The sequence below is a fragment of the Thalassophryne amazonica genome, chromosome 15, assembly GCF_902500255.1.
Source record: "Thalassophryne amazonica chromosome 15, fThaAma1.1, whole genome shotgun sequence".
NCBI lineage: Eukaryota > Metazoa > Chordata > Actinopteri > Batrachoidiformes > Batrachoididae > Thalassophryne > Thalassophryne amazonica.
The window spans coordinates 14,306,761-14,319,126 of NC_047117.1; the positions used below are offsets into that span (position 1 = coordinate 14,306,761).

At 41.0% G+C, this 12,366-nt stretch overlaps 1 protein-coding gene across 3 annotated transcripts in view; it reads left to right on the forward strand.

The window, feature by feature from the left end:
• Window positions 1-12,366, forward strand: part of radil (Ras association and DIL domains) — an 83,250-nt gene that overhangs the window by 16,883 nt on the left and 54,001 nt on the right. For all 3 annotated transcript variants that reach the window (XM_034187719.1, XM_034187720.1, XM_034187721.1), the window contains 2 exons: window positions 8,059-8,174; window positions 9,095-9,599. In XM_034187719.1, coding sequence (XP_034043610.1) covers window positions 8,091-8,174; window positions 9,095-9,599 — 589 coding nt within the window. In that variant the 5' untranslated portion in view covers window positions 8,059-8,090. The remainder of the gene's footprint in view (window positions 1-8,058; window positions 8,175-9,094; window positions 9,600-12,366) is intronic.

A 12,366-nucleotide genomic window follows, 5' to 3' on the forward strand; every position in this document is an offset into this window, starting at 1 on the left:
CTTCCCAAAGTAATCCAGGAAATTTTGTGCTGTAAAAGGAGAGCGAACTACAGGTGGTTGTCCATGCATAAGTGTTACCACCATGTCAAACAAGAACTTTGAGTTATGCTTGTTTTTGTTGATCAAATCAGAGTAGTAAGTCCGCTTTGTAGCCAATAATGCATGCTTATAGTCTATGATAGCATCACGCCACGCAAGGTGAAATACTTCTAATTTTGAACGACGCCATTTCCGTTCTAGACCTCTTGTTTTATGCTTGAGGTCACGCAGATAATCATTGAACCAAGGTGACTTTGATTTGGGGGAGCGCGGTTTTAACACGGGTGGTGCAATCATGTCGAGTGTAGTTTTGAGCACTGAGTTTAAACTATTCACAAGTTTGTCTACTGACTGGATATTTGTCAAATGTGAAGCTAAGACATCAGGCAGTCTAGCTTCGAGTTCGGTCTTAGTTGAGGAGTTGATGCATCGCCGTAATGATATATAAGGTTGTTGTTCCACTAAACACGGCAGCGAAACTGTAAACTTAATAAGTGAGTGATCAGACACCACTGATGTAAGAGGCATGATGTCAATATTCGTGATAGCAATACCACGTGCGAGAACCAGATCCAGGATATTTCCACTAATGTGTGTTGAATCTCGAATGCATTGCCGAAATCCTAATGCATCCACAATTTCCATAAATGATTTGCAGAGGGGATCAGAAGGCTTATTTATATGAATGTTAAAGTCACCAATGATCAGAATGTTATCTACACTAGTTGACAAGTTAGAGATGAACGCACCAAATTCATCTAAGAATTCAGAATATGGGCCAGGAGGCCTATATACAGTGACAAAGTAATACGACTGATTTTTATTCTTCTGACCTTGGCAATGTGTAATATCCTGAGCAGAGCGGAGAATCAGATGCTCAAATGAGTGATATTTGTAACCCCCAACAGCTAATAAGCTAAACCTAGATTTATAAATAAGAGCAACACCCCTGCCTTGCTTCGCATCACGAGGGACGTACCTAAATGTATATGCTGGTGGGCAGGCCTCATTTAAGGGGAGGACAGCTGTACGTTTAAGCCAGGTTTCACATAGCCCAATCATATCTAATTGATGATCAGTAATAAGATCATTGATCAACAATGATTTTGAGGACAGTGATCTTATGTTAATGAGACCCAGTCTAAGGACCTCAGTGGGGTTGACAGTTGAACTGTTTGGGTTTAGGGGTGGTTCCAGAGTAGCATATATAAGATGCCTAGAAGTAGGTGTAGGTTTAAGACATTCCATGTGCATTGTAGGTAGCAGACACAAAATCTTTGCTATTGCTGGAACAACCACTGGGCCATCCTCAATTTCAACATCATCCAATATAGTAATGGGTATTAAGTTTGGAAAGCATATCCCTCTATGATTTTTATGGACACGACTACAGAAGCAGACCACAGTCTCAATTTGTTGAAATTCCCTCCCTGGCAAATAAACTGCACTATCACCATAGTGGATTTTCTGCACTAAATTCCCCACTAAGCTAATGGATTCCACAACCACATTTGTCATAAGCCTTGCAGGGTCTCTAATCACCTGCTCCGTGGCCTGCTGTAGATTCCTAATGGTACCCTCCCTGTAGAGCTCTATCTATGTTTGCAGACTAGATGGCGGTGCCTTCCCCAGTAGGGTGGAGGTCGTCTGGCATTAGCAAGCCACGGTGGCCCCAGAACGAAGGCCAGTTGTCAATAAAGCTAAAGCCTTGCTGTCTACAAAACTGCGCCAGCCACCTATTTAACGATGTCAGCCTGCTAAATGCCTCATCGGTACCCCGGGAGGGGAGGGAACCAGAGACTATTAATCGATGCCAACACATCTTTCTGGCAAGGTCACTCTATGTCCATTTTTGTGATCTCTGAGTGCTTCATCCTGATATCATTGGTGCCAACATGAGTAAATATGTGACTATATCTCATGTCATGTTCCCTCGTCTGTCTTCCCTTCTGCAGCGTCAGCACCCTAAGATGAGATGCAGTGTCGGGAGCTCTGGAGCTCTGGCCCCAGGAATACATTTAACGTCAGCTGGCGTCTGTAACCTGACTTTACGGGTGATAGAATCCCCTATCACTAAAGTCCGGTGTTTCGGCCTGGAGACAGGAGTGGAAGTCACTTGTGGGCTCAGAGAATTCACATCTGGAAAATCCAAGGGGGAGAACCGATTCACAGTTCACACTGGCGAGTGTGATCGGGGTGCCACAACCAAGCACCAAGCCCTACGGGGCTTGCTCCGCCTAGCCACAGTCTGAAAGCCGTCTTCCACAGCCGGCGTTTCTAAGCTGATGCTAATGGGCTCGCTAGCTGGCCCAACACTAACCTCATCTGGAGTGCCCATAACATCTAACTTCACTGAGCTAAGAAGCTGCTCTAACTTACGGACACGGAGAGCCACCCTATCTTCCAACATCACGCAGGATTTACGGAGGGTGTAAAGTAGGATTTGTAGTGTACTTTGTACACTAAGAAATTCAAGAATGTAGCCAAGCAAACACGAGCTGATCAATAATGGATAAGCTAACCACTCCTAAGGCTCACACAGACGCAAATAAATTTAGTAAAATTCACAGCAGTTACACTGAAAAACTAACAGAAGTATTAAACAGGTAAAAAAGCAGCAGCTATAAAATACACTAAACAGTTAATTAACTAACAGGAGTGTTAAAAAATGAAATGAAAAAATTATGACGGGGGTCCAAAATAGCTAACGCAAGCTAACCGCTAGCGAAAATGCTAGCCGCTCGTAAGATTTTACACAAGAGTAAAATAATTACTTAAAATTCACAGCAGTTCGACTGAAAAACAAACAGAAGTATTAAACGGGTAAAAAAGAAACAGCTATAAAAAGTAACAACAGCGACTAGCGATTCACAACAGGACTGTTGTTAAATAACGTTCAGAGTAGATACAATTAATAACCAGAAGAGTGCTAAACAGAAATAAAAGAAGCATATACAACCGTGTGAAGTTCAGAGTGGCATCACAGCAACAAACAATCTGTGATTCACTGAAGCAAGTTCACAGTGAATCACATGGGTCATCACAGCAGATCTGAGGTGGATCTATCTGCATGTTGATTTGACACACGTGTTTATGCCAGATGCTCACACGTGTTTATGCCAGATGGTCTTCCTTACGCAAGTCCATGTTCAATTCAATTCAATCAATTTTTTTATATAGCGCCAAATCACAACAAACAGTTGCCTCAAGGCGCTTTATATTGTAAGGCAAGGCCATACAATAATTATGTAAAACCCCAACGGTCAAAACGACCCCCTGTGAGCAAGCACTTGGCTACAGTGGGAAGGAAAAACTCCCTTTTAACAGGAAGAAACCTCCAGCAGAACCAGGCTCAGGGAGGGGCAGTCTTCTGCTGGGACTGGTTGGGGCTGAGGGAGAGAACCAAGAAAAAGACATGCTGTGGAGGGGAGCAGAGATCGATCACTAATGATTAAATGCAGAGTGGTGCATACAGAGCAAAAAGAGAAAGAAACAGTGCATCATGGGAACCCCCCAGCAGTCTACGTCTATAGCAGCATAACTAAGGGATGGTTCAGGGTCACCTGATCCAGCCCTAACTATAAGCTTTAGCAAAAAGGAAAGTTTTAAGCCTAATCTTAAAAGTAGAGAGGGTGTCTGTCTCCCTGATCTGAATTGGGAGCTGGTTCCACAGGAGAGGAGCCTGAAAGCTGAAGGCTCTGCCTCCCATTCTACTCTTACAAACCCTAGGAACTACAAGTAAGCCTGCAGTCTGAGAGCGAAGCGCTCTATTGGGTGATATGGTACTACGAGGTCCCTAAGATAAGATGGGACCTGATTATTCAAAACCTTATAAGTAAGAAGAAGAATTTTAAATTCTATTCTAGAATTAACAGGAAGCCAATGAAGAGAGGCCAATATGGGTGAGATATGCTCTCTCCTTCTAGTCCCCGTCAGTACTCTAGCTGCAGCATTTTGAATTAACTGAAGGCTTTTTAGGGAACTTTTAGGACAACCTGATAATAATGAATTACAATAGTCCAGCCTAGAGGAAATAAATGCATGAATTAGTTTTTCAGCATCACTCTGAGACAAGACCTTTCTGATTTTAGAGATATTGCGTAAATGCAAAAAAGCAGTCCTACATATTTGTTTAATATGCGCTTTGAATGACATATCCTGATCAAAAATGACTCCAAGATTTCTCACAGTATTACTAGAGGTCAGGGTAATGCCATCCAGAGTAAGGATCTGGTTAGACACCATGTTTCTAAGATTTGTGGGGCCAAGTACAATAACTTCAGTTTTATCTGAGTTTAAAAGCAGGATATTAGAGGTCATCCATGTCTTTATGTCTGTAAGACAATCCTGCAGTTTAGCTAATTGGTGTGTGTCCTCTGGCTTCATGGATAGATAAAGCTGGGTATCATCTGCGTAACAATGAAAATTTAAGCAATACCGTCTAATAATACTGCCTAAGGGAAGCATGTATAAAGTAAATAAAATTGGTCCTAGCACAGAACCTTGTGGAACTCCATAATTAACTTTAGTCTGTGAAGAAGATTCCCCATTTACATGAACAAATTGTAATCTATTAGACAAATATGATTCAAACCACCGCAGCGCAGTGCCTTTAATACCTATGGCATGCTCTAATCTCTGTAATAAAATTTTATGGTCAACAGTATCAAAAGCAGCACTGAGGTCTAACAGAACAAGCACAGAGATGAGTCCACTGTCCGAGGCCATAAGAAGATCATTTGTAACCTTCACTAATGCTGTTTCTGTACTATGATGAATTCTAAAACCTGACTGAAACTCTTCAAATAGACCATTCCTCTGCAGATGATCAGTTAGCTGTTTTACAACTACCCTTTCAAGAATTTTTGAGAGAAAAGGAAGGTTGGAGATTGGCCTATAATTAGCTAAGATAGCTGGGTCAAGTGATGGCTTTTTAAGTAATGGTTTAATTACTGCCACCTTAAAAGCCTGTGGTACATAGCCAACTAACAAAGATAGATTGATCATATTTAAGATCGAAGCATTAAATAATGGTAGGGCTTCCTTGAGCAGCCTGGTAGGAATGGGGTCTAATAAACATGTTGATGGTTTGGATGAAGTAACTAATGAGAATAACTCAGACAGAACAATCGGAGAGAAAGAGTCTAACCAAATACCGGCATCACTGAAAGCAGCCAAAGATAACGATACGTCTTTGGGATGGTTATGAGTCATTTTTTCTCTAATAGTTAAAATTTTGTTATGTTACATGGAGAATGTGCAGGGGTGGCCTTGAACCGGAAACCTTCCACACTGGAAATAAGCGCACTTACAGTGGGGTAAAAAAGTATTTAGTCAGCCCCTGATTGTGCAAGTTCTCCTACTTAGAAAGATGAGAGGGGTCTGTAATTTTCAACATAGGTGCACTTCAACTATGAGAGACAAAATGAGAAAAAAAAAATCCAGAAAATCACATTGTAAGATTTTTAAAGAATTTAATTGTAAACCATGGTGGAAAATAAGTATTTGGTCACCCACAAACGCAAGATTTCTGGCTCTCACAGACCTGTAACATCTTCTTTAAGAAGCTCTTCTGTCCTCCACCTGTTACCTGTATTAATGGCACCTGTTGGAACTCGTTATCTGTATAAAAGACACCTGTCCACAGCCTCAAACAGCCAGACTCCAAACTCAACCCATGGCCAAAACCAAAGAGCTGTCGAAAGACACCAGGAAGAAAACTGTAGATGTGCACCAGGCTGGGAAGAGTGAATCTACAATAGTCAAGTGGGTTGGTGTGAATAAATCAACTGTGGGAGAAAATGGAAAACATACAAGACCATTGATAATCTCCCTCGATCTGCGGCTCCATGCAAGATGTCATCCTGTGGGGTCACACAGAGGGGCTCAAATCCTGCAGTGGCAGGCATGTCCCCCTGCTTAAGCCAGTACATGTCCAGGTCAGTCTGAAGTTTGCCAGAGAGCATGTGGATGATCCAGAAGAGGATTGGGAGAATATCATGTGGTCAGATGAAACCAAAATAGAACTTTCTGGTAAAAACTCAACTTGCCGTGTTTGGAGGAAGAAGAATGCTGAGTTGCATTCCAAGAACACCATACCGACTGTGAAGCATGGGGGTGTAAACATCATGCTTTGGGGCTATTTTTCTGCAAAGGGGACAGGACAACTGATCTGTGTTAAGGGAAGAATGAATGGGGCCATGTATTGTGAGATTTTAAGCCAAAACCTCTTTCCATCAGTGAGAACATTGAAGATGCAACGTGGCTGGGTCTTCCAGCATGACAATGATCCCAAACACACGGCTCGGGCAATGAAGGAGTGGCTCCGTAAAAAGCATTTCAAGGTCCTGGAGTGGCCAAGCCAGTCTCCAGACCTCAACCCTATAGAAAATTTGTTGAAGGAGTTGAAAGTCCATGTTGCCCAGCGGCAGCCCCAAAACATCACTGCTCTATAGGAGATCTGCATGGAGGAATGGGCCAAGATACCAGCTACAGTGTGTGCAAACCTGGTGAAGACTTACAGGAAACGTTTGACCTCTGTCATTGCCAACAAAGATTATGTTACAAAGTATTGAGTTGAACTTTTATTATTGACCAAATGGTTATTTTCCACCATAATTTACAATTAAATTCTTTAAAAATCCTACAATTTGATTTACTGGATTTTTTTTTTCTCATTTTGTCTCTCACAGTTGAAGTGTACCTATGTTGAAAATTACAGACCTCTCTCATCTTTCTAAGTAGGAGAACTTGCACAATCAGGGACTGGCTAAATACTTTTTTACCCCACTGTAACTGCTTGCTGCCACCCCTGCAAACTCTAATAGCATTCCCATTGAAACCACCTCCATATGTGGCTTGAAACAGATTTGTAAAAATGGCATTCCTTGTTTTAGTGGGGGTTTTTTGTTTGTTTGTTTTTGCTGTTCCAAGAATTAAAAAATCTATCTTGATACAGTCCAGATATGCAAAAAAAAATCAGATTTGGGCTGTCAATCTGAACATGGCCTTGGATTTCTGCAGACACTGGGGTTCTTCCTGCTTGATGTTCTTCCACGTTCCTGTTCAGTTCTTGCTTGCATTTTAATGATTTGCCTACAGTTGTTTCCTTCAATAAGTGAAATGCATGCGTTACATTCAGGCCAGGTGAGTGTGACCATTGCAGAACATTCTACTTTTTTACCTTTAAATGCTGAGCTAATTTAGCAGTGTCCAAGGGGTTATTGGTCATAGAGTCTTAATGAGGTTTAAAGTGTTTGGCTAAATGTTAGCAGGTATTGTAGCCCTTTAAAATGTTAGAATTCATCCAGCTGCTTTTGTAAGAAGTCCAACTCCATTTTAGAACCCCTCAGATCATGAGAACTGTCTTTTATAACCCAACTTTCCAGAGCACATCTGTCCTTAATTGTACAGGCTTTCTGGTTCATATTTTTTAACAAAACCGTTTTGACCTGTTATTGGGACTTACCAGTGGTTATCTTGTGATTTAAATGTTTGCTTTGAAATCTGAGCTTAATTGCTAGCAGGTATTCTTGATATGGCCAGCCATACCACTACCAAAGTGATGTGGATTAGTTGAATAGGAAAATTTGAATTGACCATTTGTGTTAATGTCTTTGTCTGTCTAAACGTGGCCTTGCGATAGACTAGTGGCCTGTCCAGGGTGTACGCCATCTCTTGCCTAATGACCACTGGGAGAGGGTCCAGCTCCTCCTTGACCCTTAATAAGCCTGGATACAAAATGAATGAATGAATGAATAGTAGAGAGAAAGACGATGATCACTTTTTTGCCATGGTGTTCCAGATCTTTTGGGTTTCCTAATCTCATGAGTACACCATACTGTTTCAGAACATACTAAAGAGTTAATTTGGCCAAAGATTGTATTTTATTATTTAAGTTGAGGTTGTTTAATTTGTGTGTGTGCGTGTGTGTGTGTGTGTGTGTGTGTGTGTGTGTGTGTGTGTGTGTGCGCGTGCGCGCGCGTGTGTATGTGTGTGTGTGCGTGTGTTGCTCACTAGTTGTGGATTTTGCTGAGCCAAAAAGCAGCATCATGTTCTACGGTTCATCATCAGGGGCCAGTATGTCCCTACCATCTAAAAGCCGCCTGAAACGCCAGAGCAGGACCTTCACACAGGTATATATACACACACACGCACACAATCAGTTTGGTTAGGACTCCAGTGGGGCAATAACTTCAAGATCCTATTGATCCAGATTCTTAAAAAAAAAAAAAAATCATGCATAGTGTTCACTTGGGGTCACCACAGCAGATCTGAGGTAGATCTGCATGTTGATTTGGCACAAGTTTTATGGTGGATACCCTCACATAACTCCACATTATATGGAGAATGGGCAGGGGTAAGGAAAAAATGCACTTAATTGTGGACATTAAATAAAGGATTGTGCACACTAATAGTTATTTAACATGCTTTTTCTGTTTTACTAGGTAATATAATACATGTGGCCATGAAAACAGTAAGGCTTTCAACAATCTGACATTTGACCCCAATTACATTGACCTTCACCTAAATCATTGGCATCTGACTGACTTTGCCAAGGCAGTTCTGGAATCCTCCTAAGTGTGTCCCACATTTGGTCCAAATTTGGTTAAAAATCAAATCCCTCGACCATTTGCTAAAATTAATTCTTTAAGGGCAATTTCATGGTTAACCTTCACTCGCATGCCAAATTTGGTAGAAATCAGAAAGGGCCTGGAAGGAGTAGGTCAACAAACAGATGAGCAGTTATGACCTTGGCCCTAATAATTGATCTTCGGAAAATTTCATGTTGCCTGGTCAATTCCAGAACCTGCTGACATATAAGTGCCAGGTTTGGTGGACATCAGAGTGAAAAATCTCATTTTTAACCTTTGTCCCCATTGACAACCCCTTAAGGGAATTCTAGGTTGACCTTCATTCACCTACTACCTCTCTGGTGAGAATTGGACAAAGGACCTGTGAGGAGCAGTGGAACAGACAGACAGACAAACAAACATTGCTAAAATAGTGTTGTGATGTGCAATATGGATTCTGCTCTGTTTTGTCTATTTACCAGGTTCTCTATCGCACTCTGAGTTACCGAGACCGTGTCCCAGCAGAAGGAGGTACCATGACCCGTGGGGGCCGCCGCTCAGCAACTGAACCGCCTGAGTGCCCAGTGGACGATCCAGCTGAACTTTCCACCCAGAGCTCTGCCCCCGGTGTGTTGAAGATTTTTGGAGATGAAATTTGCGCTGGTGCCAACTACAAAAGTGTCCTGGCCACACCACGTTCCAGTGCGCAAGAACTGGTCAAAGAGGCGCTTGAACGTTACTCACTCAGCAAAGCTACAGCTCATTCTTATGTCCTCTGTGATGTGATTGGACGTTTGGACGGTGTGGGTGGGATGGAAGGAGGAGGTTGGCGGACAGAATGCTTGCGTGCTCTGGGTGACAATGAAAAGCCACTGTTGCTCCAAGAACTATGGAAGCCCAGAGAGGGACACGCTCGCAGGTTCGAGCTGCGCAGGAGAGCAGAGGTGGAGGAACTCAACGCAAAAGATAAGGATACCATTACAGCTGGTGAGGAAACGCAAAACAGACACACACAGATGGGTAGACAGGCACACGAAAACTCAGCAGCTACTACAATTCCCTTCTTTTCTTTGACTTTTTAAACTCAGCAGAAATGCACAACTCGTTGGCTCCTCTGCAGCAAGAGTGTCTGTCTGTAGAGAGAAGATATTATGCATGACCACAGTTTTTTAATCAGTGGTGTCGTGAATACACAACTACATATTTAGCATACATAGTTTTCTGCTGCCACCACGACCCAGATAAGTGGCATGAAATGAGTGAATGTCTGTTAAAGATGCTTATTAAATGTAGTTGTCAATTAGAAATGCATATTGAAGAGATGCAAACAGTGCAGTGGAAATGCTTGGACAGCTGCTCAGTTGACTGAGTGACAGCTGATATCTTTACAACCAGGGGCATTAATGGGTTCTGGCACTGAAAGACAGACATGTACCGCAGAGATGTGATCTGTTTGTCTTACTCCAGCACATGGGCTGACTTTTTACCTATGGCACCTGATTGAGGAGGATGGGCATTATAACATAATCATGGTCTGTTTAGTGGGTAAAATATCTTAAAAAGTAAATCATGTATTTTGACCACATTTTGAGATGGTCCACAGCCTGAAAGAGTGGATGAAATTTTGTGGCAGATGTAAAATTTTTGTACATCCAACTAATAGTATGTATCTGTTACTGTGAAATATGCAGCTGAAAGTAGTAACAGGACAGAATACACTGTATTACATCATATCGGGTGACAAACCTGCAGCCAGAAGGGCACTCTGTGTACCTCTACTAGTTTAGTAATGGCCAAAAGGTATTGCAGTTCTTCCACCAATTGTCTGATAAAGACAGTTAAAGATTTGTCCCATCATGTTTGTGACTTCATGAAGCAAAAATGCTTAACATACTATAAAAGAGGACAACCTATCTCACCAGGTTAAAGAGAAAAAACTTTCAGGTAGAATCAGATCAGTACCAAAATGTATTCACTTCCTACTTTTCCCCAGGGCCCTCTCTCCACAAAATGTTTTCCAAGTACAGAACTGTGCAGATGTTTTCGGCACCCTAAATTATTTATTTATTTAGAATCTGATGTTTTATTTATTTATTCATTTTAAAATCAGTGGGAGAACAGAAAATCAAATGTGGAGTTTGTGGACAGTGGCCCCGTTCAGCCCTGCCCATTCTCCATGTAATATGTAATATGGAGTCAGGAAGGGCATCCGGCATAGTGCCAAATCAACATGCTGGTCCACATCTGCTGTTTTCAACGACCCCAAGTGTGTGGGGGGATAGAGAAGCTGAAGGGAGCGCGTGTGCTGCTTTGTGCACCTGGAAGATCGGGTCCAAAGATGGGCACTGATGATAACTCAGGAATAATACAATAAATTGTTAAAAATCTGATTAAATACATCCCCAATTTATTATAAATTGCCAGAGAGATGATCAAAAGGAAAGTATACAATTTTATCTCATAACAGAAATGATGTATTTTTAAAGATGAAAATCAGTCATGTATGTAGTCATTTATAAATAAAAAAAAATGCAGTTGCCATATTATATTAGTCTGAGAATAAACCTTTTTAAAATGAAACTGTAAATACTGTTGCTCAATATTCAACTGAAGCAAGCTGAATAAAGGAAAACAACTTCATTTAAAATACATGTAAGATCAAAGCCAGGATTTCCGTCGAGTGACTGTATGTAATTTTGGATGCTAACAGTGTTAGCATTTGTAATGGCTATTGGTTGCTTCATAGAGTCGTTAATCCACAATACTGAAGAAGTAAGCAGGTCCTAATTTGTAATGCTTGTGCCAAAGCAAAACCATTATGAGAACCACCGCTCAGCCCCCAAATATTATTTAATAAACATCAAACCGAGGTTAGTGTGTTAGATGAGCTTGTCGGCGCTCAGGCTTCCTTTGTCCTGTTCACCAGGCTATGGACAGGGGAATGACTGATGGCCAAGTTGAAAAAGAAGGATATTGTAAGGTACAAGAAATTCTGATTGCCCAAACATCTTCATTTCCTTGTGAAAATGATCATCTTAGTCAACATAACACACCCCAAAAAGATTTTATCTCATGTTTTTGAATATTCTCCAAACTATACAACGGCATCTGAAAACCATGTAAATGGGTCAAGAAGAATAGGTTTCTAATGACAAAATACTAAACTGTACATTGTTGAGCAGTTTCCCAGTCAGCTTGGCTTCTCTTTGCTGTCAGCCAACCTGTTGTCCAAAGCCAGATTTAAAGACATTTCTTTATTTACTAATACACACTAATATATGCATTTTACATTCACACTAACCCTTTCGCTATTGTGTTTGGAGGTCTAACTATTGATTTCAGGGTTGATTCAGCTGTGTATTTTTTTTATTATGTTTTTTAGCCCTGTTAATCATTTAATCGTTTGTATAAAGTGCCAGAAAATGGTGAAAAATGCTCATCACAATTTTCAAAAAATGTGAAATCTTCATATATTTCAACTGTCTGAATATCTGTGCAAAGTCCAAAAAATCTGATTTTTATAACGATTTGAAAAAAGCATGAATGCTCATATTTGAGTGCTTGTTTTTGCCTGATAAATGACTTACACGATTATGTGATTATCAAGGCTGTTGATTAATCAATGGATTAATCAGTTTGTTTCAGTTTTAATTGTGTTGTAGAGTTTAGAAAACTTGTATAGACTTTCCCAAAGTGTCTTTCACTCTCATTGTTTGTCTCCCTTTTGTGTGAATTGTAAATTATTCAGACATTT